We start from the raw sequence: 23,010 nt of genomic DNA on the forward strand, positions 1-23,010 counted from the left end.
CTGAGCCCCGGGAACCAACGGGATCGGGACAAGCACAGCGGCTGAGCCCAGGGACACGGAGGACGGTGCCAGGGAGCCCCGAGCCCCCAAAGCGGGTGTCCCCGGGGAAGAGCAGGGGGGGATGCCACAGTAAGGAGGGGTGCTGCTGCCCTGAGAGGGGGGACGGCGCCGAGTGCAGCACTGCAACACAAACGAGGAGGTGAGTAATGAGCCACTGGCCCAAGGCTGTTCCAAATTAAAAATTCTTTTTATTTAAACTCTCTCCCGTTCCCCTTTCTCCCAGCCTGGAGCGATCCTGCTGCTTCGCCGAGCCCAAGGGCCGGGCCCAGCACCCACACAGCAGGGAGGGGGGAAGCTCACGGGAGCCCTTGGCACGGGGGTCTGTGCCCCACAAAGCGGCCCCAGAGCACGCTGCACCCCACAACCCCATGCTGCTGCACTCCTGTCCCGCAGTGACAGGGCTAATGAGGGCCTGCACATGGCTAACCCCAGCCTCGGGCTTCACCGCGCCGAGCAGCGTGGCCTCCCCCCCCGCCATAGGGGTGCTCCTCCGGAGAGGGGAGCATGGGGCACCCCGGTCCCTTCCCGGCCTGCCGGGTGCTGCCCTCATTTGCGCCTGCCGAAGATCGACTTCTTGCTGGGGTTCTTCTCGCCCACGCTCAGCCCGATGAGCAGACGCGCCTTCTCGTCCTCCTCCTGCTGCTGGATGGTCCCGTCTGATTTGTTCTCCAGCTTCCCCCGGGCTTCCGTGCCCGCCGCCGGCTTCAAGCGTAGCTTCTCTTTAATCACCTGCCCCAGAATTTAGGGGGCTCAGCACCCCACGGCCACACCCAGGCCCCTTGGCGTGGGCGAGAGCCTGAGCTGCTGAGCCAGTGCGGCTGCTTCCCACTATGGAGAACGTGCCACCTCCATCCTGGGCAGAGCAGCTCCAGCAGCCTCCCTGTGAGCGGGACGGAGGCACTGCAGGATGGGATCCCACGTACCTGTGCCACCAAGGCTTTGCGGCTGTCCCTCTTCACCGCCATGGCAAAGTCCAGCCACGTCCATGTGTTGTTGTGGTACTCCAGGCACGGCAGCACCAGGTTCAGGTCGCCCCAGTCCACACTGTTCTTCTCACCCTGGGTGAGAGGGGTACCAGGCAGCGTGGGACGATGGCCCGGGCCACCCCCCGCCACAGGGGCCATGCCCTATCCCCAGCACACCCCATCCCACCGGTTCCGCACCTTGTAGCTGACACAGAGTGGCACCTGCGGGATCTTGATGTAGATGAAGGAGTTGTTCATGGCCGCGCGCTCCTTCATCTTGTCGATGTCATCCACAGGATGCTGGGGACAGAGCAGGAGCCATGAGCAGAAGGGAAGGAGAGGGGACACAGCCAGGAACCAGCAGGGAAAGGAGAGCTGGGCACTACGCCATGGCATTGCTTCACTGGGGGGAGGTGAGAGCTGGCATGGTGTTAGGAAAATGAGATGCTGCAGGGATCCCACCAAGTGTGCAGGTGCTTGGTTGTAAAGGATGCAAATCCTCATGGTAGGAGGGAGCAGGAGAAAATGGACAGGCAAGTGGGGGAGGACATGGCTGCCCAGCCCTGCAGCCAAAGGAAAACAGAGCGGCTCTGCAGCAGAGCTCTCCCAGATTCCCCCTCAAGGCAGCAGCGGGTACCTCGGGTGCTTTACGGAATGATCTTCTGACCCCTGATGTCCGATTCAGTCCCTGAGTGACTCCCTTCCCTGGGCCCAGCGAGTCATCGGCCACGATCAGCTGCCGCGGCTTCACCACGGGGATCCCTGGGACAAACAGTGGGAGGCGGTGGCTGGTGTCCGGCTGGGGGTCAGCCATGACCCAGATCCCCCCACAACGTCTCCCTGCCCACAGGGGAGACCACAAGTCCCTGGTTCCTCAACACGTGGACCGCCAGCAGCTGCCCACAAACATAGGACAGGCAACCAGAGCTGCTCAGGGACATCCCTCAGGTGCCAGGGAGGACAGTGACCATGAGCCTCTCACCTGTTGTCACCAGCTTGGACTTGTCTTCCTCATCCCCCACCTCCTCCTCTTCCACATTGCGGCCGGGGAAGAAGAAACCCATCATCCTGTGGAAGAACTGGTGGGTGAGCTGGATGGTGAGGGGTACCACGTTCACCTGCGGGAGAGAGGTGTGTCAGAGCTGGGCACATGCTGTCTGCACCCCGCGGGGACCCTGCCACCTCCCGGCGTGGCCCTGACACCTCAAAGTGCTCCTTGATGGAGATGCCTCCCACGGGTGGCCGGACTTTGCTGAAGATCCTCAGTGCCAGCTGCCGGCCAGACTGGCAGGAGCTCTGGGGACGTAGCACCACCTGCAGGGAAGAGGATGGGTGGCTGAGGTGAGGACAGGCCATCCTGGCCAGGCCACTCGAGGGTCCCCAGGGTGCAGGGCTGCTCCCCCAGTCTGCCACTTGCCTTGTACACAGCGTTGGGCAGGAGGTTGTTCATCGTGACCCAGCCCAGTTCCAGCAGATGCTCAGCCGTGTCATCAGATTTGTTGACCTGCGCAAACAGAGCCATCAGCATGGCACGTCCCAGGTCCCACTCAGGGGCTGCAGGTGCCACCGCCCAGCTTGGTACCTTGCTGTAGAGGAAACGCTGGAGCTCCAGCTCGGCTATGCCCAGCTGCCCGTCCTCCTCAGTCAGGCGCCAGCGTGCCTGGGCAAAGTAAAACTCAGTCCGCCGTGCCACGCTCACGTCCTCCGGCTGCTTTCGCAGCTCCATCTTGTTGGCTCGCTGCAGCTGGAAGTCCTTGAAGCACCTGCAGCAGAGAGGGGAGCGCTGGGATGTGGGAGCCCTGGAATAAGGGGGACACAACGCTTGGGGAAGCCAGAGATGGCCCCTACCTGATCAGTATGTTCAGCTCCTCGCTCTCCAGCTGCAGGTCAGCTTTCTCCTGGCTCAGCTGCTGCTGCAGCCTGTGGTTAAGGTCAAGCAGGCTCTCGTTTTTGCTGTCATCCTGCAGGGACTGAAGGACAGACAACTCTCAGCACCCTCTGCCCCAGAGCAGGGACCCTGGGGAGGGTCCTGCCTGGATGCAGGCCCACCTTCACATTGGAGTACATCTGCTTCTCCAGCTGCCGGATCTGGGCAACGTGCTGCCTCACGGCCTCTTGCAAGTGTAGGATGCTGCTGCGCTGCTCCTCGGGGTTGCTGGAGATTTCCAGCTGGAAGCGCACCCGTTGTTTCTTCTCACTATGCTCCTGGGCACGGGGATAGGAGAAGGTTAGGATTGCCTGAGGTGCAGTGAGTGACACGGTGACCTGAAGCCTCATGAGTACCTTGCGTTTGGGCTCCACGTGCAGCAGCAGGTTGTTGACTATGTCAAGGATCATGGCATACTGTGCAGGGTTGGTGGAGATCTCCAGGTCGTGGTGGATCAGCGTGAACGTATCCACAGCTCCTGCAGGGACACAAAAAGAGCAAGCGGGACCTCAGCATGGCCAGAAATGGGATGCATGTAGGGGCCAGCCAGAGATGGAGAGGGATGGGGAATGAGCCAAGGTGGCTACACTGGCTCCAGTAAGCACAGTATGTCCAGTATCATCTGGTGCACTGCCACGTGGCTGGGGACCCCTCCTGTATGCACCCCTCCGATCTCAGCAGGGACAAGACAGAGCATCCCTGGATTCAGCTGGCACCTGTGGGTCAGCCTAGAGCTCCACCCCCTGCGACACACTGCTTGGAGGTACCCACCCTCCTGCTTCTTCAGCAGATCCTCCTTCTCCTGGTTGGCGGGAGTCTCAGGGGGCTTTATCTGCGTGGCCAGCTCAGGGTCAATGTCATGGCTGTAGCTGATATAGTACATGCGGCAGCTGCAGCGAGAGATGATCCTCTGCACCTGCTGGGTCTGCTGGGCTTCTGAGGGCTGGTTCCAGTCTGGGGACAGGCAGGGGGACCACAGTCAAAGCCCCACGTTCTGGCACTTGGGGGACCCCACGGTGCAGGGCTCAGAGCATCAGCCAGCTCCTGGAGCCATCCAGGGACAGGCCAGGGGCCCTCAGCTTCACCAGCCGGGGGGTCACAAACAAGTGGGATTGGGGTAGGCACAGCAGCCGGCTCTGAAGGCAGTACCTGTGGTGGTGCTGACCATGCCCCCCACTGCCTGCCCGCTCTCCATCAGCTCCTGCACCGAGTCCAGGCTCCGTTGCCGATGCTCCTCAATATTTTTCACCTGGGGACACAAGGAGACACCACTGGCTGTCCCTGCTCTCCCTGCCCTTGCCAGGACACCAACAGTGCTGCCTGCCCCTGCCATATCTCACCCATCACAGCCCCTCCCTCAGCCACTCACCTCCAACCAAAGCTGCCCGTGCTCCCTCTCAGTGGGACCGCTCTCTGTCGTGGCAAAGTACTGCATGCCGTCCAGCAAGCAGGTCCAGGATGTCTTCTGCTTCAGCGTGTCCCCATACCAGGCGGGATGGTGCTGGCACTGGAGCAGCTGTGCCTTTGCGGCAGACACAATCACACAGCCCTCCGTCTCCGCACCACGCAGCACCATCTGCGGGGGAAGAGACCCCGGGGGTCAGACGAGCCCTTCTGGGGCAAAGCCATTCTTGCAGCAAAGCCATGGGGAATGGAGAGCATGGGGACAGGCAGGCTGGCCGAGGGGCGCAGGTACCTGGCAGTTGACCAGCTCGATGAGGCAGTTGCGGTTGTAGATGTCGTCGGTTTGACAGGCGGCGATGCCGCACAGCTGCTCGCTCGCCCCCGACTCCTCCTCCGTGAAGACCACAAACTTGTCCGTCTCCTCAATGAGCTTCTGCAGCATGTAGGCCCCTGGGGAAGGAAAAAGGGTCAGTGCGAGGCTGCGGAGGGCTGACTGGGGGCAACAGGGTGAAGGCAGGCATGGCTTTGGGTTTCCCATTGCCCCCTTCCCTGCTGTACTCACCACCCGATGAGGCTCTCTCAGGACGACCACTGGTGATGGGAGCAGTCACTCTGGCAGGAATGGAGTGAGCAGAAAGCGGTCCCCGCTTCAGCTTTTTGGCTTGTAGCTGCGTGTCGATCTTCAGCCCCTTCAGGGCCTCGGTGGACAGGTTGCGCTTGAGCACAGCCGCTTTCTTGTAGCCATCGTAGAGGCCAAAGGCGATGTCCCGGTTGGTGGTGGTCCAGGACGCCCGCAGGTCCACCAAGTGCAGCTGGTGCGTGTGGAAACCATCGTCCCCGTCCCGCAGGGGCAGCTCCTGGGCACAGAGGGTCAGAGCCTCAGCACGGCAAAGCCATCCCCAGCCCACGGGCCTCACACACAGGGGCTGGGAGCCCTACCAGTCCCTGCAGGCAGAGCGTGGGGACCAGAGCCTGGGGGACAACCCCAGAGCCCTCAGCAGGGACCCATACCAGGGATGCTGTGGCTGGAACAAGGCATCCCTTTGACCTCAAGGGAAGTCAGGAGATCAGAGGCCCTGCAGGTCTGTCTCCTCTCCAGCCAAATCCCTCCCCCGCTGCACCCAAAGACTGAGGTCCCCTTGTCCCAGGCGGATGCCATCAGGTCACCGCAGACTGCCATGCCCTATGTGTTTGCAGCGGTACCTCCTCAGCTGTGCGGTTGCTGTGCCGCTGGTAGGTGAGGGAGGACAGGCTCAGCAGATGGGTTTTCTTCACCAGGGTGTCGAGCCGGTGGTCCGCACTCTCATCGCAAGTGGAGGCCATGAGGTGCACAGTGACCTGGCTAAGGTCGCTCACCATCTGTGTGATGCTCCACTCCGAAATAAGGCGTCGCATCACTGTGCCAGCTGGGGGACAAGGAGAGAGGGGTCAGCCAGGGCCCTGCCCTGCCAGGAAGCACTGCCAGCAGGGTGCCCCTGCTCACCTTGTGGGATGAGCCGCTGGGTGCCACGAGTGAAGATGTGCCCCTGGCAGCACTCCACCTGAATCCCCCGCTGCTGAGCAAAGGAGGCCCAGTAATGTACCTGCAAGGGAACAGACAGCAGAGGCTGAGAGCCCAGTGCAGCCAGGACGGGGAGGTAGCACCAAACCCGCATTCCCAGGACTTGCCTGCAGCCGGGGGAAGAGCGCAGTGTAAGAGAGCTGTTTGTAATGCTGCCCCAGCTTCTTCTTACTGGGTTTCATGTTGTTGAAGAGCTTCCCACGGCAGATGGGGCGCGTCACGCTGGTCCACGTGGCCCAGAAGTTCTGCATCCAGCGGAGGGTGCTGCTGTAGAGCAGGATCCGGGGCTGGGAGTGCTCTGAGAATATACCTGGCGTCAGCCAGCACTGCGGGGCAGGAACACGGCAGCACCCAACCCACAACCGGTAAGGATCGCTAAAACCAGTAAGCACTGCCATGGCCCCGAGGGATCCCCGGGGCGCTGTCACCCACCCTCACTGGGACGTGTCAGGTCCATCCGGATGGAGAGGTTGAGGTTCTCGGAGCGGAAGGCACGGTAGGAATCATATTGTTGCCCCACCGGCACCTCAGGCAGGAACTCGGGGGAGCGCAGCACCACGCCGTGGTGGTCATGGGGGTTCCCATGGCACAGCCACTGCAGGTCCAGCGTCATGCACAGGTCAGGCAGGTGTAGGAAGCAGCAGTCGTCATACCTGAATGGAGAAAAGGACCCTGGTTACCCCCCGGCACCGGTGTCAGCCCCCATGCTCCCAGGCCCACACTCACTTGGAGGCTGTCCGGACATTGATGTCCAGGTTGCCCTTGAAGACGAACTGCCCAGGCTTCCAGTGGAAGGAGAGGTGGTTCCACTCCCAGTGCATGTTCTCTGTGGTGTTGTAGGGGTCCTGTAAGGACAAACATAGGGAGAGGAAGGTGTGAGCCAGCCCCACGCCACGCTCTGCTCCCTACCTCGGCAACACCCACCTCGGTGGCTAGCTGGTGCAGATTGGCCTGTTCAATGTCCATGTGCCAGTCCCCGTGGAAGAGAAGGCGGCTTTTGTCCCACCAGGGCAATGGGGCGCTGGGGTCCTCTGAGGGCTTGGTGAGGAGATCCACACACTGGCCGATCAGGGTCCAGGCTGGGTCCCAGCAGGGCCCCCACACGATGGTGTACTGGGAGATCTCAGCTGGGGACACAGAGGTTGGCTCAGCCCTTTGCATGTCCCACGCAGCCCCGTCCCCACCCCAGCAGAGTCCTCCTGCCGCTTCAGCTCTTACAGTGGAAGTCGTGGTAGAATTTCAAAGGTGGCATGTTTCTCTCCACTGTTGCATCCCCCCAGGGCAGCCCCAGCTTCAGGACCTGGCGGCGCCGGGAGCAGGCCTGGCCACACTGCTCGGCTCCGATCAGCCGGCCCGAGAGCTGCCAGTTCCGGATCTCAAAAAGGTAGCGAGGGTAGTCACGGATCCGCACTGCAGGGCAGAGGAAGGGCTGAGAGATGGGGCAGCAACATGACACTGTACCGCTCCCCCACTCTGGGCCACGGCAGGAGCCACTGTCCTGTCACATCTCTGCTCCCTTCCCAGTCCCTCAAACCTCCAAAACCCATTTCCTCTGCTTGGTTACACATCTCGTGGCACCAGTAGGTCCCTGTCCTGGAAGCCCAGACCACACAGCCACCGTGCTGTCCTCCACAGGCACCCTCACACGAAGCAACTCACCAAAGAAGCTGCCAACTCTGCCCTTCATCATGCGGCACCACTGGGTGACCATCTCCAGACCCTCAGGGGGGAACGGGCTGACACTGTCCAGGTCCCTCATCTGCTCCAACACACGCTCCGTGCCGTGGAAGGACTCGTCAGCCATGGCCACCAGCTCCAAGTGGGCCAGAGTCCAGGTGAGGAGGGCCCTCCGCATTGGCGTGTTGGCATAGAGGCGTCGTGAGCGCTGGATGTAGATCTCTATGTTCTTCTTCTCCAGCGAGGCATAGAGCTCCTCGATCTTGCGGGCAGGCAGCAGCTCACCATGCTGCTTGCGCAGTGCAGCCACCTTGGCGTCCAGCAGCTGCAAACGCTTGGCGCTCTCCTTGCTCTCATCCTTCATCAGTTCATAGTTGTCTCGTAACTTGACCTCGAAGACGTCATCCAAGAAAACCCAGGAGAAGTGCGTCACTTTGAGCAGGAGGTCGGGGGGAAGCGCTGTGCTGGCAGGGCGCCCACGCCGGTGCAGACCTTTAAGCCACTTCTGCACACCCACAGCAGCGTCCAGTGTGCGGGAGAAGTCATACTGGTAGGGGAACTCAATGGTCACGCTGGCAAAGGAGAAGGCCCAGCCGCGGTTGCGGAGGGTGCGGAGGGTGGGGAAGGCGCAGCGGTGCAAGATGACCTCCTCCAGCTCTGGCAGCAGCTTCACCTCCACCTCCTTGAAGCTGAAGATGCTGTGTCCATCAAAGCCGGCAGCCAGCTCGGGGCAGTAACCATGCAGGGCACCACCGTGCCAGCTCACAGAGGTCCTTTCGGCAGCCAGGCTGATGTAGTTGGCCTCAGAGACAAAGGCTGTGAGCTTGGCAGAGCTCAGCTCCAGTGACAGGGACAGGAGTCTTTTGGGGGGGGTCCCATCTGGTTGAGGGGGCCCTGCTGTCTCAGCAGGGGTGGCCGGGTGGGATGCTGGGCTCTCCGGAGGCAGGGAGGGAGGCGTCCCGTGGCCAAGGGCACTCCGCAAGGCTTCATGGCACTGCAGGGTTGCCAGGGTGTGATGGTACAAGTGCATGTGGTCGGGCGGGCTCCACAGCACTGCCAGCCCCTCGCCGCACTGCACCTACAGTGGAGAGAGCGAGAGGCACCAAGTCACTGCCTGGTCCAGCACAGCACCGTCCCACTCTCCTCTCCAGGAGCTTTCGGTGCCAACCAATCCTTCCCCCTGCCCCATCCATCCCAGTCCCACCAGTACATGATAAAGCAGAGAACCCAAGACCCATGCCAACCTCCAGAGAGCGGATGCTGCTGTGGTAGGTGACGGAGAGCATGGAGAGGTTGGCCACTGGGTTGGGGATGGCAGGAGCTTTGCAGCATGGCTGCATTTTCTCCGTGATGCTCTTCACCAAGGCCAGCACCATGCCCTGGACGCTGACCGTGCAGCTCTCAGCACTCCCCAAGACGGTCAGTGTGTCCAGCCGCAGCTCGAGGGCACCTAGAGAGATGGTACATCAGTGCTGGAGGTACAGAGGAGGCACACCACGACAGGCCAGGTTCCTCTGACTGCAGGGGCTCTTCCAGTACAGCCATCTGGGTTCAGCCTGGGTGCTACTTACCCACTAGGGCCGAAAGTGTGAAAAGGTTCACATCCTCCACCTTCAGATCCACCTTCCAGAGCAGCCCCCAGGGCTCACTTGAGGCAGAGGGCGGCTGCTTGACAAGCTCAGCTCCGCTGGGCTGTGGGCAGAACAGGGGCAGGACCCTGGCCAGGCACTCGGTGCAGGTGTCCGACGACTCCACTTGCAACCCCCGGATGGTGCAGTCCAGGAAGAGCGTGTCCGACTGGGCGCTGGACATGCCCAAGGGCTGGTTGTAGCTGCCCTGCAGGATAAACAAGACAATCACTCTTAGGCTGCAGGGTGACCCCATGCCACCACGTGTCCATGTGCCATCTGCGTGGTGTTGCAGACAGGTAGCTCCGCACTGAGAGCCACCCCTCACCCCCTCGGCTCATCCCTCACCTGCAGGTTGAAGGAGTCGAGGATGAGGGCTTCTCCCCACACGTGCATGTTAGGGGGATGCGGGGCACGCTGGATGTGTGAGTCGTTACCCACACGCCAGCAGAGATGGTCCACGGCCAGCACCGCTCGCTGGTGCACGCTCTGTGGCCGCAGGTGCTGGTAGTCTGCAGGCAGAGGGAAGGGGCGAGTGCAGGCAGGGCTCGCCGCTGCCTGCTCAGCTGCCCCCGAACAGGGCAACCCAGACACAACCAGGCAGGGGTCCACATCCCCTGGGCAGACAGACATGGGCAAGCACAGAGGTGGCACAGCCCTCCCCATTCCCATCCTGGCGCCTCTCTGGCAGAGCCGTTGACCCCCAGGAAGAGGCCAGCAGCCCCCCTGGTGCCAGCTGCCAGCCCGTACCTGCAGAGATGGAGTTGAAGCCCAAGGCGAAGGGTGGCGTGTCCCCCAGCTGCACTGACACATTGACGTTGGAGAGCGAGGCACACAAGATGATGGGTGCTATGATTTGGGGATAGCTCCTGCGTGGGACAAGCAGGGACAGGCTGTTACTGGGGCACTGTGTTATTGGGGAACTGCCAGGGAGCAGGGCCAGAGGTATGCCCTCTCCACAGGGGCCACCCAACCGCCCGCTGCCCTCTGTACCAGCCTCCCCATCCCACCCGCTGTGCACAGGGCAGAAAAGGTGCTGGGTGCCCAGGCACCCTGCCAGAGCACAGCAGGCAAGAGGAAACAAGCTGCGATAACAGCAGCTGCGCTGAGCCTGAGTTTACCTTCCCTTGTGCCCTTGGCTGGGGACAGGCACCGGTCGGCACCTGTATTCCTGTGCCAACAGGCCCAGCCAGTGTGAAAACTCTTGGTGGCGGTAGTGGATGATGCAGGTATTGAGCAGCACAGCAGCTGAGAGGTCAATGGCTGTGACCTAGAGCAGGGAGAGGGCCAGGTGGCAAAAAGCTCGTGCCAGGAGCCAAACCAGCCACCCCCGGGGGACAGGAGTGTGCCCAGCACTCACTCACCTGCACGCTAGTCTTCAGGGAGTTGAGGCACACGATGCGCTGGCGGCTCTGGGATAGGAGAAGGCCATCTGGAGAGAGAGAGGAACAAAAGCGAGGGGTGGCGGAGTGCAGCGATGGTAGCCCTGTCCCACAGGCACCCTCCTGACTACTGACCCTCCAGCTGGAGGTCTACACTCATTTGGTCCAGGTCTGAGGCAGGTGTGAAGTTGCGCAGTGGGATCTGCTCCTCTTCACGCTGATATAGAAACTGCAGCAGCTTCAGGCTCCAGGTGAGGTGCCTGTGAGAAACACGGAGTCACTGCCAGAAGGGAACTGCACCATCATGTCCTCCATCTCCCCGTCTCTCATCCCCAGCTGACCGGCACAGACAAAGACATCAGCCAGTGCCCAGCTGCAGCCCAGCCCAGCGCTCTCATCCCATCAGCAGAAGATCCCATCAGGCCGTTCTACTGGAGAACCAGCTCACGTGCCTTCCTCCTTCCCCAAGAGCCGAGCCTCAGGCCAAGCTCAGTCCTTCCCTTTGGCAGAGCAGGGGATGAGCAGGGAATGGCACAACTGTCCCCACGTCCTTGTCCCCAGCACCGATCAGGGCTAAGACAGCCTCCCCCTCCACCTGTCTCCTTACCTCTTCTGGCTGTTCATAGACAGCACCACGCTAGTGTTCTCCAGCTTCACCTCCACCCTCCTGGGGATGAGCTGCAGCGTGTCCCTGCTCAGCAGAGACGGGGACTTCAGCGGCTCCCCTGTGCCTGTACAGGGACACAAAGAGTCACGGGAAGGCTCCTGCCCAGACCCCCAAGCCCTGCAGTGGGCAGCAGTGATAGCACAGCCAAACCCCTCTGGTTTCAGTGCAAGTACAGGGGCTGCCAGTCCCTGCCCTGCCCAGAGCTCGTCCCTGTCCCCGTCCCTCACCTGCACTGGGCTGCTCCCCTGCACTGCTGCGCTGTGCCCTGGCAGTGACATGGTGCAGCAACGGGCTGCAGAAGAGCCCTTCATGCAGCTCTGCCTGCAGGGTCCGGATGCGCAGCCTGACGCCCACCAGCCGCCGCTTGCTGCTGATCTCCAGTGAGAGGGAGAGTGCCAGGGCCAGCTCCGCCAGGCAGGTGTCATCCTGTATGGGGACACAGGCAAGGAGTGCACAGGGAGTCACACAACTCCCTGCCGGTGACACTGCAGGTGAAGCGCTGGGCACAACACAGAGCACAGAGCCTTGCAGGAGCCTTGTAGCATTGCTCAGCCTTAGGGATGTGCTGGAACAGGTCCTTGGGGGGGTCCCAGTGCCAGGGCCCAAAGCGCTGAATTTCTCCCTTCCCCAGCACTCACCAGCTGGCTGCTCCGGAGCACTTTGCTGTTCACCTTTGTCAGGCTCACCTCGCAGGTCAGGCTGGGGAGAGCAGAGAACAGATGGAGGCTGCAGGCCCTGCTGCCTCCAAACCAAGCTCCTGCCCTCTCTTTTCTGTGGGACACAGGGACCCCAAGTCCCTGCTCCAAGTCCTCCCAAAAGCAGAGCACATCCTAACTCTGTGCACAGTGCAGTAACCCATAATTTCGAGAACACATAACTCGAGCTTCCCGCACAGGGAAAAGGGACTAGGCCAGCCTCTGAGGATGTTAACGTGTCACATCACAGGTGACAAGGGATGCTACTGAGTGGGACAGAGAGAGGTGAGAGACCAGGTTGGGGTTGGAGGAGCGTCTCTGCCCCCTGGGACCTGGGGCCAGGCTGAGGAAGCAGAGCAAGGCATGAACACAGCGCTACCTCTTCCCGTTGCCATTCAGGAGGAGACGGGTCTTGCTGGCCTGGATATGCCAGAGAGACTCTGAGGTGGCCACGTGCAGAACCATGATGTTGATGGAGTCGACGTGGATGGAAAACAGCTGGGGGGAAGGTGCTATCGTGAGGGATGTCTGACAGCAGTGCAGCCCACAACAACCAAGTGCCTCTCACCAAGCTAGTGCCTCACCTGGCTAAGAAGCCTCAGCAGGGAGGGTTTAAGAGTCAGGTCTGCCCTGCTTTCATTTCTATCAGCTTCTCTGGAAGCCTCTGGGATGGACGGCTGGAACACAGGGCCCTTCTGGAGATCCGTGCGGATTCGCACCTCGCCAAAACACAGCTCAAAGTAGCGCCTGCAGAAGAACAGCACAGGCAACTCTTACAACAGCTCGCACATGGCACACCCTGCCCCATCACCAGGGGTGCCCCCCACCCTGGGGACATGCAGGACCAGCACAAGGGCATCCACAAGACACTGCCACCTCAAAGAAGAGTGATTCACTCCCACACAGAGCAGATCATGGGGAAATTGGGACTGCAGAAAGGTATAATGGCAACAGAACCACAGTCAGTGGGTCCAGGGATGAGCCAGACCCCCGAAGAGAACAGGGAGAAAGCTGGGGTGGGGGTACATACGGCAGCTCCCGGCTCAGTTTACTGGAGATCCAGATGTTGTCAATCTCCTGCAAGGACACACAGGTTGGTCAGAGAACAAATAATCTGGCTCTGCCTTGTGACGCTCATCCTGATGTTCCCGCTCTGCTCCCAGTGCCTGTCATCATGCAGGGAGCAGCCAAAACCCCCAAGTTTGGCCATGGGAGGAAGGGCTTGGCACCAGCTATGGGGCTGCACGACAGGAGCTTGGCTGCAGGGACTTGCTGCCAGCCTGGAGGTGACCGCAGCCACCCTGCCTGCCCTCGTCTGCCAGTGACTGCCCCTTGCCCGGGTACCCACCACAGTCTGCTGCTCCTGCTGGAACTTGAGGCTGATGTTCTGGGCCCAGAAGAAGCCGAAGGAGCCGATCTTCAGCTCCGCATGAAGCTTCTGCCGGCACCAGGTGACAGCCAGGCGACATGCCAGCCACCTGCAGGGACAGGCAGAAGGTCAGGGAAAGCCTCCCCACTGGGGCTGGGAACCCTCCATGCCCTTTGAACACCAGCTCCAGCACCCACAGCTGGATGGGAGCTTCCAGGGCCCAGTCCTGCCAACACAGGTGCCCCAAACTGGGGCAGGGACCCTGCAGGGTCACCCCCCCACAAGCCCTGACAACCCCCCCGCCCCCAAGCCCCAAGGACCCTCTTTGACACCCGACACCCCCCTGACACCCATGCCCACCCCTGCAGGCTCCCCTGGACTCCTGGAAGCCCCCAAGCCCCTGACACCCTCCCACCCAGCCCCGTGGGCCCTCCCAAAGCCCCACAGCCACACCACGCCCTATACACTGCTCCCCACACCCTTAGGACACCCCCCCCAAACCCCTGCAGGTTCCCACACACACCTCGACACCTCTCCCCCAGCTCTGTGAGCCACCCCAAAATCTCGACACCCCCCCAAGCCCTCTTTGTCCCCCTTAACTCCTGCTGCCCTCCCCACAAACCCCTGACACCTCACCCTCAGCCCCGGGGGTCCCCCACACACCCTGGCAGCCCTCATGCAGCCCCATGCCCCCCCATGACTCCCATGGGTCTCCTCCACCCCTGACATGACCCCAGCCAGCCCTACCATCCCCCAAAACCCCTGCAGGTCTGCAGAACCCCCTGACACCTCACTGCCAGTCCCATGAGCCCCCCCAAACCCCTATAGGCCCCCAGAACCCCCTGATACTTCACAGCCAGCCCCATAGGACCTCCTTTCATCCTTGCAACCTCTCCCCACCCCAGTAGAGCCTCCCCAAACCCCTACAGGCCCCCCAAACCCCCTGACACCCCACAGCCAGCACTGTGGGTTCTCTCTTGACCCCTGCGCCTACACCCGTCACCCCACTGCCACCCAATCCCATGGGCCCCCTGTTCACCCTTGCAATCCCCCTCCAAACCCCTGCAGGCCCCCCGAACCCCCTGACACCCCACTGCCAGCCCCGTGGGCCCCCTCTTCACCCTTGTGAGCTCCCCCCACCCCACCAGAGCCCCCCCCAAACCCCTGCAGGCCCCCAAAACCCCCTGACACCCCACAGCCAGCACTGTGGGTTCTCTCTTGACCCCTGCGCCTACACCCGTCACCCCACTGCCAGCCCCATGGACCCCCCCCTTGACCCTTGCAGGCCCCCCTCAGCCCTGTCACCCCCCCAAAACCCCTGCGCCACCCTCGACCACCCCTTTGCCAACCCCATACCCCTCCCCACGACCCTCCCCCAGTCTTGTCACAAACACACCCCCCCCCCCCCCCCCAAACCCCCAGGCCCCGCCCCAGGCCCTGACCGCGCCAGCAGCCCGGCGAGCAGCGCCACGACGACGAGGCCGAGCAGCACGGCGGGCAGCGGCGGCGGCATGGCGGCCCCCGGCCCCCGGCCCCGGTGTGTGTATGTGTCCCCCCCCTCCCTCCCGCCCGCCCCTGCCCCGGCGCCACCGCCGCCGCTGCCGCCCGTGAGGGCCAACCGCCCGCACACCCGGAGTGGCGGTTGGGAGGGGCGGGGCGGAGCGGGGCCGGCGGCGGGGCCGAGCGGCGCTTTCCCGGAGTGAGCGGCAGCAGCAGCGCCCCGCCGGGGCCGGCACCGGGATGTGGCACGAAGGGGGGCACCGGGTCCGCTCATCCCCACGCCCCCATCCCCCCCACCCCCTCCCAGCACAAACAGCCACACCACAGGGGAGGATTCAACTCTTTTATGGCCCCAGGACCCCGCTGGGTGCGGGTTGGGGTACACCGTATTGGGGGGGTACAGGGGCGCAGCTCCCGGGGGACAATAGCCCTTTGGGGGGTCCTCAGCCAGAGGGGATGGGGATGGAACAGGGAGCTACAAGGGAAGGGCTGGAGAATTTGGGAATCTGCTCTGGGTCGGGTCTGGATGTTCAGCTCAGCTTTGGGTCAGGTCTGGGTGTTGGGCTCAACTTTGCGCTGGATTTGGGACATGGGGACCTGTGTCGTGCTGGATCTCAGATGCTGGGCTCTGCTTTGGGTCAGGTCTGGACACGAGGATCTGCTTTGGGCTGGATTTAGGACATGGGGACCTGTTTCGTGTTGGACCTTGGGTGCAGGGCTCTGCTTTGGGTCAGGTTTGGACAGCGGGATCTGCTTCATGTTGAATTTGGGACAGTGGGCTCTGCTCCACATCACATTCAGGACGTTAAGATCTGCTTTGTGTTGGATCTGGGGCTCTGTGTCCTGGTGTGTGTCAAAATCACATGGGGACAGGGGCTGTCCCCTGGGTTGAGTGGCCCCGAACACTGCAGGGCAGCGCCCAGAGGCTCAGTGGCAGTCTGTCTGTCCATCACAATTCAGCGTGGTACCGCTCCGCTTTGAAGACCTCACTGGGCTGCATGAAGATGCCCTCCATCACCTTCCAGTAGTTATTCTGGCTGGAGGCGGCCATGCCATGCACCTCCTTCTGCCCATGGATAGGCCGTCCGTACTGCTCCCCCGTCACTGAGAGGAAGACGTCAGTGGAGGCGTGCTGGAAGCGCACCTCACTGTCCCGTGACCAGTAGGTCCCGCTGCACACCACCGTCCAGTCATCCAGGTAGTCACCCTCGCCAGCCTCCCCAAAAGCGCTCACCTCCTGCAGGTGAAAAGGAGCTCATTTGGGGGCTAGGATGAAGGGGGGGGTGGGGGTGGGGTGCTCAGGGGTGTTGAGTTTGGCCCAGAGGGCAAGGAAGGGCCGGGGCAAAGGGCTGGGGGACAAGGTGGAGGACCTGGTTGGGACTGAGGATCTATTAGGACTTGGAGGGTCTGGTTGGGACTGGGGGCCTGGAGGGGCAAGGGGAAGCTGGTAGGGTCTGGGGAACAAGGTGGGACTGGTAGGGACCCAGTTGGGACCAGGGAACAAGGCAGTGCTGGTAGGGACTTGTGGGACAAGGGGGACCTAGTTGGGACTTGTAGGGACAGGGAGAACCCAGTAGGGACATGGGGGCCAAGGGAGACCCAGCAGGGACTAAAAGGGACAGGGAGAACCTGGTAGGGACTGGGGAACAAGGTGGGGCTGGTAGGGACATGGGGGACCTGGTCAGGACCAGGGAACAAGGTGGTGCTGGCAGGAACACGGGTGACAAGGGGGACCCAGTTAGGACTGGTAGGGAAAGGGAAAACCTGGCAGGGACACGAGGGACAAGGTGGGACTGGTAGCAACCTGGAGGACTGGGGAGCGAGGCAGGGCTGGGACATGGGGGACAAGGGGGACTTAGTCAGGACAGGGAGAACCCGGTTGAGGCCCAGCAAGGACAGGGTGACAAGGGGGACCCGGTTGTGCCTAGGGAAGGGGGCTGGGTCTGGGGGCCAAGAGGGTGTCCCGGCCGTGCCCGGTGGGTACCTGGTTTCCGGAGAGCGGGGAGGCGAAGCGGTGGCTGTGGAGGTTGCGGCCGGTGCCCAGGTGGGTGAGGCGGATGGCCTGCCCGCAGCGCACCGGCGTGCCCCGCTCACACACGGCCGCCGTCCGGCCCCGCACCCGCCAGTAGCTATTCCCGTCATCCGCCGCCGACACCCCGGTCACCGACTGCTGCCCGCTGCCTGCGGAGGGGGAAAACCGCGCTTAGGCCCGTCCCGGTACCAATACCGGGGAGGAAGGGCCGGTGGGGGGTTGGGGGGGTGTCCCGTTACCGGAGCCGTAGCGCACGTCGTGTGAGTGCAGGCGGACATTGTGCCGCACGTTGAGCAGTTTCACCACCGAACCGCAGGTGACGGGCCCGGGACCGCCGCGCACCGCCGCGCCCAGCGCCAGCACTAACACCGGTACCACAACCGGCACCCACCGCCCCGCCACCGCCGGCCCCATCCCGCCGCCGCCGGAAGCGGAAATGGCGCCGCTCACGCCCGCCCGGAGGTCGCCGCTCGTCTGCTCCGCCCCCCCTCGCTCGCCGCCGCCGCCGCGGAGGCCTCCATTTTCCCTCGGCGCCTCGGGTAAGGCCGCGACGGGCGGGACGGGGGCTGCGACGGGCCGGGTGGGGGGGAGTGGAGGCGGGGGGGAGGGGTCGTAAGGCTCCGCGTCACCCCGGTACGAGCCGGGGGGGGAGCGTTGCCAGGGGAACGGCGGGCCGCGCAGGGCCTGGGGCGGCTCCGAGGCCTCCTGGGTTGGGCGGGCCTGGGCCCCGGTAAGGGCGTCCCGGTGCTTGGTGTGGGTCTGGGCCGTGAACCCCGGTTGGGCCTCTCCGCTCCCGGTTGCTGGCCGCGGGGAGGGGGGGGGAGGGTGTGGGCTGGCGGCAGAAGGAGTCTCCCGGGGCGGAGACCCCGGCTGGGGACCCGGGCGGGCAGCGCCCCGAGGGGGGGGGGGGAGTACGAGGGAGAAGGCTCGGCGGTGGGCAGGGGGCCCGCGACCGGAGTGGGGGGGCTGCTCCTCCGGGGACGGGAGAGTGTCGGAGCCCCCCACCCGCCGGAGCGGCCCCGGGGGCTGCGGAACATAACCGACACGGTAGGAAAAGCTGTGGTGGTGATGGATATGGCGAGCGTCGGCCTGTTTTTCGGGGAGGGGGTGGGGTGTCTGACCTTCGTTTCTCAGGTACGCAGGCAGCCTGGATCGCCCCGCTCCGCGGGTGTGATTCCCAGAGCACCGCGTTTGGTTTTGGCAAACTTCTGACAAGGGTCCTCCATGAAAAGCCGAAGGGCCTTTTGGGGATTAATAACTGACTAAAGGGTGGCAAAGAAAGGGTACGGAGTGAGGTTACTGTGGAATTTCACAGTCATCTCTGCTGCTTTATTTTTTTTCTGAATATGGTGATGGTGATGTGGGGAAGGAAAATTTAATGCTAAATTACTTAGGATAGCTAAACCGGACTGTGGGAAGTTGCAGAGACCAGTAATGCTGAGTGCTGGTGTGGTAAATGAGATACAACAGCAATGGGTGTAACGAAGGTAACAAACACCGCAGCAATTGACTCTACATCAGCTTTGACTATTCACGAAAGAGCTGTTGGTGTCTCAGCAATTGTTTCTTTTAAAACATCACTTCGACACCCTGCCATAGCTTAAAAAGTATATTTTGGAATTACTTTAAAGGAGCAGAGAACAAAGCGGAAAACATCATTATGCTGCTGCATAAATCATTGGCAGTTTGTGCCCTGACTACTGCTGGCAGTTCTGGTTAGCCTGTCTCAAAAGGGGAGCACTGGAAAACGTAGGGGCAGGAGCAGCGCAGACGAGCAGGTTTCTGGGCAAGCGAAGCCTCCGTTTCCTCACCTTAGGGGAGAAGCTTGCTGACAGGAGATACGATGCAGGTGTGTGAAGTCATGGGCAGGTCAGGGGAAGCAAGGAGGGAACGTCAATTTTCTGTTTCTTACAGGAAATTATGATGCAGCACGTCTAAAATAAACAGGCGGAAGTGCTTTTTCACACACAACATGCTATTAAACTGTGGCAGTCTGCCACAGTATGTTCCACCACCCGATAGCATCAGGGGTGGTGGGACTGACGGGGAGCGTTAAAACTAATGAAGCAGGTATGGGAAGTTCCTGAACGACAGTGGCTGGCTGCCTGGACTTTCCCTGTCACACTGTCGTTCGTCTCCAGTCGTCGTTTCGTCCCTATGCTCCTTCACACATGTACCACCAAGAAGGGTGGGCGTGTCTGGTTTAGGTCCTGACTTCAGAAATTTGTAAAGCAGCTATAAAAGCTAGATAAAAACTTACATGTTGCTGATACCATACCAGGCCTGGCAGGCCTCAGCGGGGATAGGCTCTACAGTTGTCCCTGCCTGTACCACGGAGAGGCTCTGAGGAAGAGCTCAGTGCTGACGAGGTGCCCATGAGGGTAGTTTGTTCTGGTGTGAGTGCCATACAGTGCTTCACGGGGATGTTTTTGTTAGGCTCATAAGCTTCAAATTAAAAGATGCCAATATGATCTTGTCTGAATTCTGTGGTGGGACGCAGCCTGGAGATCATTGCTTAGTGATTAGTGTTAAATGCACACATTCTGGCTCAACCGTGGCTTTTTTTCTTTTTTTTTTTCCTTAAGAAAACCAAAATTGATTTCATTTTGAGAGCTTCAGGGAGTGAACGGTGGCGTTACCTTTGCAGTTCGTTTGCGTTTTTCCTAATGAGCCATTTGTCAGTCTTTTACTCCTGTGGATGTATTCAGGCCATGCTAAAATTAATTTTGTGAGCATTTCATTGACAAAATGAATAGATTGGGCTTCCTTAGGCTCTACATTTTAACTGCCTTCCCAGCCTTCTTATTCTCAAAGAGCTTTCTGAATTCGCTCCAATTTAACTTTTCTCTTTGAAGTGTAGACATGAGAACTGAACAAAACTGTTCAGTGGTGGGTTTGGTAATGTGGTTCCATGGACCTATATGATCTTAAGTGGACTGTGAGTTGAACCATGAAATGGCAGATGTTAAAAACATGCCTGTCCAAACCCTCTCTACCCCCAAAATAAAAACCCACAAAACCAGTATTAGCGTGTGTCAGGGCCTTGATATATTTTCTCCCATGAAGGATGGGGAGAAGTCAGGACTTGCTTCTCTTCAGCACCTGTGCTGTAGTAAAGCCTAGATTAGGACTTGTTTTTGCTGTTTTGTGCATTGACATTGATATCCTAGGATTGATTGCTGAATAATAAATGTACCTCACTACGGGGACACTCCTTAGTTATTCTGGAGCAGCGCTGAGATCTCATGCCTTAGTTGTCGTCCCTGTGCCTGGACAGCATGAGATGCTTCTGGTTTCCCTCAGCCCACACCTGCTCAGGCCGTGGAGCTCCTGTGGGGCACTGTCATTTCCGATGCCGTCCTGCATGCAATGGTGTCCCTGCCTCGCAAGAGTTGCCACCATAGCTGGGAAGGCACAGGAGCTTTTCCTGTAACATATTCTGATATTTTGCTGGCACTCGCTGTGTATTTCCATTTCTAAACCTGATGAGTTAAATTTTGCTGGTGTATGGTGTACAAAGCTGTGTCTGCCTCCAGTACTGTGATGTTTTGCAGTCCTGAGCAGCCAGCAGGTATCTGGATGCATGGCCAAGGCTTTACAGGTATTTGAACGTCTGGTTTTCAGAATTCTCGGGTCCATTACAAAGCAGCGCTTGTTTTAAAGGTGCTGCCTCGCCTAATGAGGGAGACAACCTGCAGTGCCTGCAGCCGATGGCCAGCCCAGTCCTGCTGATCTGATCAGAGATCTACAGTCGCGGTATTGACAGCGAAGGGAGGTATCTGCTCAGGGTCATCCCGGTTAAAAGGAGCTGCGGACTCTGTACAATTGCCATTGTGCCCTTGAGCTGAGCAAAGTGCGGATGCCCCTGGTTGAAAGCAGAGGTCATTGCTCAGCCCTCAGCTGCTCTAGTGTTGCTGCCGATCGGGAGAGGCTGTGCTCGAGGTGCCTGGCTCGGTGCGGAGGCACTCGTACTCCCTTCAGCTGCTGCCTTGGTGCCGTTGCGGCACTGCTCGCTGCATTGCCGTAGTCTTTGGTCCATCTTGGTCAGTGTCTAGTAGCTGTAGGGTATCTTTGGGGTAAAGCTGCGTATGTATCACCTACAGGAGCATATCTGCTTGTGTACAAGTGAACATGCAGGATTAGGCACGGTATCCCTGCCTTTTTGGTGCTCTAGTGCAATTTAGTACTTGCTCCCGTGCTGCAGCAATCTCTGATCCTCTCCTGGGAGTGTTACAGGAGCAGGGATGCTGCTGAGCTGCTCAAAGGAAGGGCCCATAGTGTGATACAGCTGGGCTGGCCCAACACTCCTCAGTCTGGAGACTCTTAAACCCTCCCCAAGCCAGAAGAGCAGTGCTGCTTGAGCAGGGCTTTCCTGGTGTAACCAACTGCTCAGGGGTCTCCCTCCGGGCAGCAGTGCTGGTCTGAGCCCTGCCTCTGCACCTCCACCTGCACTGGCTGCAGTCCCTGCCTGCCTCCCTGCCCTGTTTTATTTCAAATGAAGGCATCTCTGGTGCAGAGGGTGGGAGAGGCATCTTTAGTCCATATCTGATTCAACATCTCCTTGGTAATAGCTACTCTTGCTTCCGTTTGCTGTGCGAAGTGACATCCCCGCTGTCCTGAGGTGGATTTCACTGGAGCTGAAAGCACCCGGTTTTGTGGGTGGTTGCCTCGTGTGGAACCTGCTCGGCTGGATTATTAAATGAGATGGGTTTCCTAAGTCATAGCTGTTCCCTGTGTCCAGACAAATTTGATTTGACATGAACTGAAGTTGCCAGGAAATGGTAGAACAAGTGATGAGGAACAAAGTTGGAATTGTGAGCGAAATGCTTCCCTGGCAGAGCATAGTAAAATCGCATGTGGTGCTGTGATGAGGGGTTTTCTTTCTTGCTGGATTTGTGTGTTGATCATGGACAGGACAGAGGTGAGGTTATTAGACTTAGAAATGGAAATGGTCTAGTAAAAGCCACTTAGCCTGCAGTTTTATGCATGTTAATACACCCTGATGGGTATGTGTAGAAGAAGAATTGGTGAGAAAGTGTGAAGTTGACATACACAGGCTGGTAAACATAACAATTCCCCTTCCTTTACTGTGCATAGTTACACAATTCATCAGTGGCATTTGTTTCGGGAACAAATTTGTTTATTTCTGAGCAGGACGCTTAAATCAATGTGTGTGGCTTCTACAGTGTCCTCTCAAGGACGGGGATCACCCCATGCCCATGCACCCAGCCAGGGCAGCGATGTCCTGTCTGGGTGCAGAGCAGTAGCCTTGGCCTGCCACGATTTCTGCCTGTCTGGAGCATTGTAGATAGATGTTGGCCACAGCCATGTAGTCAGCAGCCAAGGAGCATGAGGCTTGTGTCTGAAATCTGGCGGAGGTCTGTCCCTTGTCTTTGTTGTGGGTTTTCTTTAATGAGATATGGCCGACACATTCCTTTGGAGCTATTAGTATTTTAAGACTTGAAAGATTATCCAAAATCGGCCTTGTGCTTTTTTTTTTTTTTTTTTTTTTAACTGAGAGGTCCCTGTTTGTGTACCAGATGTGTGGATCTCGGGGCAGAACAATAAGTCCTGCACACGAGAAATATCATGGCAAAGCCTTGATCAGGTTGTCCCGTGTGGGAATAATTTCCTTCAGCTGTTTGTTTGCAGTGGGGAAATGATTCTGGGAACATTTTGAAGCGTGTTTGTTTAGATATCGATCCCTGGCATATGGAATTGTTTTCCCATATTTTCTCTCTTTTTTTTTTTTTTTTTTTTTGGTGTTAAATTACATCAGATGTAATTTAACATGGAGGGTTTGGCTTTAGATCTGACACCTCCTCTGAGCTTCTTTTTGTACCTTCTTAAAGGCTGGTTCTTCTTCCTGAGCTGGCGTTTTCATCTTCACAGCCATTTGAGGAATTGATTTGTTTTTTTTCTTGAAGCTGACTTTTGTAAGCTTCTGTTGTTTTGGAATATGTAAAAAGGAACTAAAAAAAAATCCTTTGAAAATTTTAAAAATGACAGCAAGTTTTGTAACCACAAGAGTTACAGTGTGAAGTTACAGAAGTGAAAGGCTCAGAGAGACAGAACTTGAGCCATGTCTTTATGGACACACACGGTTCATTGTGCCAAGCTTGATTTATATTGCTTCCAGAAAC

At 59.4% G+C, this 23,010-nt stretch overlaps 4 protein-coding genes across 4 annotated transcripts in view; 1 reads left to right on the top strand and 3 right to left on the bottom strand.

Annotated features, from left to right (window-relative positions):
• Nucleotides 1-226: 226 nt before the first annotated feature.
• On the bottom strand, nt 227-9,039 carry BLTP2 (bridge-like lipid transfer protein family member 2). The gene is made up of 25 exons (XM_082493180.1): nt 8,839-9,039; nt 7,577-8,672; nt 7,136-7,327; nt 6,842-7,044; nt 6,644-6,762; nt 6,350-6,570; nt 6,025-6,215; nt 5,840-5,939; nt 5,560-5,762; nt 4,919-5,213; nt 4,649-4,806; nt 4,322-4,528; nt 4,102-4,201; nt 3,724-3,906; nt 3,309-3,430; nt 3,075-3,230; nt 2,874-2,995; nt 2,608-2,788; nt 2,443-2,529; nt 2,229-2,339; nt 2,008-2,143; nt 1,663-1,787; nt 1,224-1,325; nt 984-1,118; nt 227-789 (listed from the first exon to the last, which is right to left on the bottom strand). The coding sequence occupies exons 1-25, from the start codon at nt 8,968-8,970 to the stop codon at nt 607-609; spliced, it is 4,860 nt and encodes a 1,619-aa protein (XP_082349306.1). The 5' UTR covers nt 8,971-9,039; the 3' UTR covers nt 227-606.
• Nucleotides 9,040-9,157: 118 nt separating this feature from the next.
• Nucleotides 9,158-14,848, bottom strand: LOC309679578 (bridge-like lipid transfer protein family member 2; the record flags this gene model as incomplete). Its single annotated transcript, XM_082492926.1, has 14 exons — nt 9,158-9,430; nt 9,571-9,734; nt 9,973-10,091; nt 10,344-10,492; nt 10,587-10,654; nt 10,740-10,864; nt 11,212-11,335; nt 11,499-11,697; nt 11,910-11,970; nt 12,346-12,464; nt 12,551-12,713; nt 12,997-13,043; nt 13,315-13,444; nt 14,778-14,848. 14 exons carry the CDS (start codon nt 14,846-14,848, stop codon nt 9,158-9,160), a joined length of 1,812 nt encoding a protein of 603 aa, XP_082349052.1.
• A 316-nt stretch (nt 14,849-15,164) lies between these two features.
• On the bottom strand, nt 15,165-17,388 carry SDF2 (stromal cell derived factor 2; the record flags this gene model as incomplete). Its single annotated transcript, XM_082493273.1, is given in 5 exon segments — nt 15,165-16,072; nt 16,820-17,016; nt 17,107-17,284; nt 17,287-17,313; nt 17,317-17,388. Coding segments are annotated over 5 exon segments (762 nt in total). The 3' UTR covers nt 15,165-15,784.
• The window catches only part of SUPT6H (SPT6 homolog, histone chaperone and transcription elongation factor), a 29,657-nt gene continuing 24,018 nt past the window's right edge, over nt 17,372-23,010 (top strand). The window contains exon 1 of the mRNA XM_082493274.1: nt 17,372-17,406. The gene's annotated coding sequence lies outside the window, so the exon portion shown is untranslated. The remainder of the gene's footprint in view (nt 17,407-23,010) is intronic.

Source organism: Vanellus vanellus (genome assembly GCF_965231255.1).
Source record: "Vanellus vanellus genome assembly, chromosome: 19".
Taxonomy (NCBI): domain Eukaryota; kingdom Metazoa; phylum Chordata; class Aves; order Charadriiformes; family Charadriidae; genus Vanellus; species Vanellus vanellus.

Excerpts from the sequence above, each read along its gene's own strand:
- BLTP2 (XM_082493180.1), bottom strand. The coding sequence starts at position 8,970 with ATGGTGCTGGCCTTGGTGAAGAGCATCACGGAGAAAATGCAGCCATGC. Across the intron at positions 6,763-6,841 it reads TGCACCAGCTAGCCACCGAG|GACCCCTACAACACCACAGA; the intron begins GTGGGTGTTGCC and ends TTGTCCTTACAG. Across the intron at positions 3,907-4,101 it reads CATGGTCAGCACCACCACAG|ACTGGAACCAGCCCTCAGAA; the intron begins GTACTGCCTTCA and ends GCCTGTCCCCAG.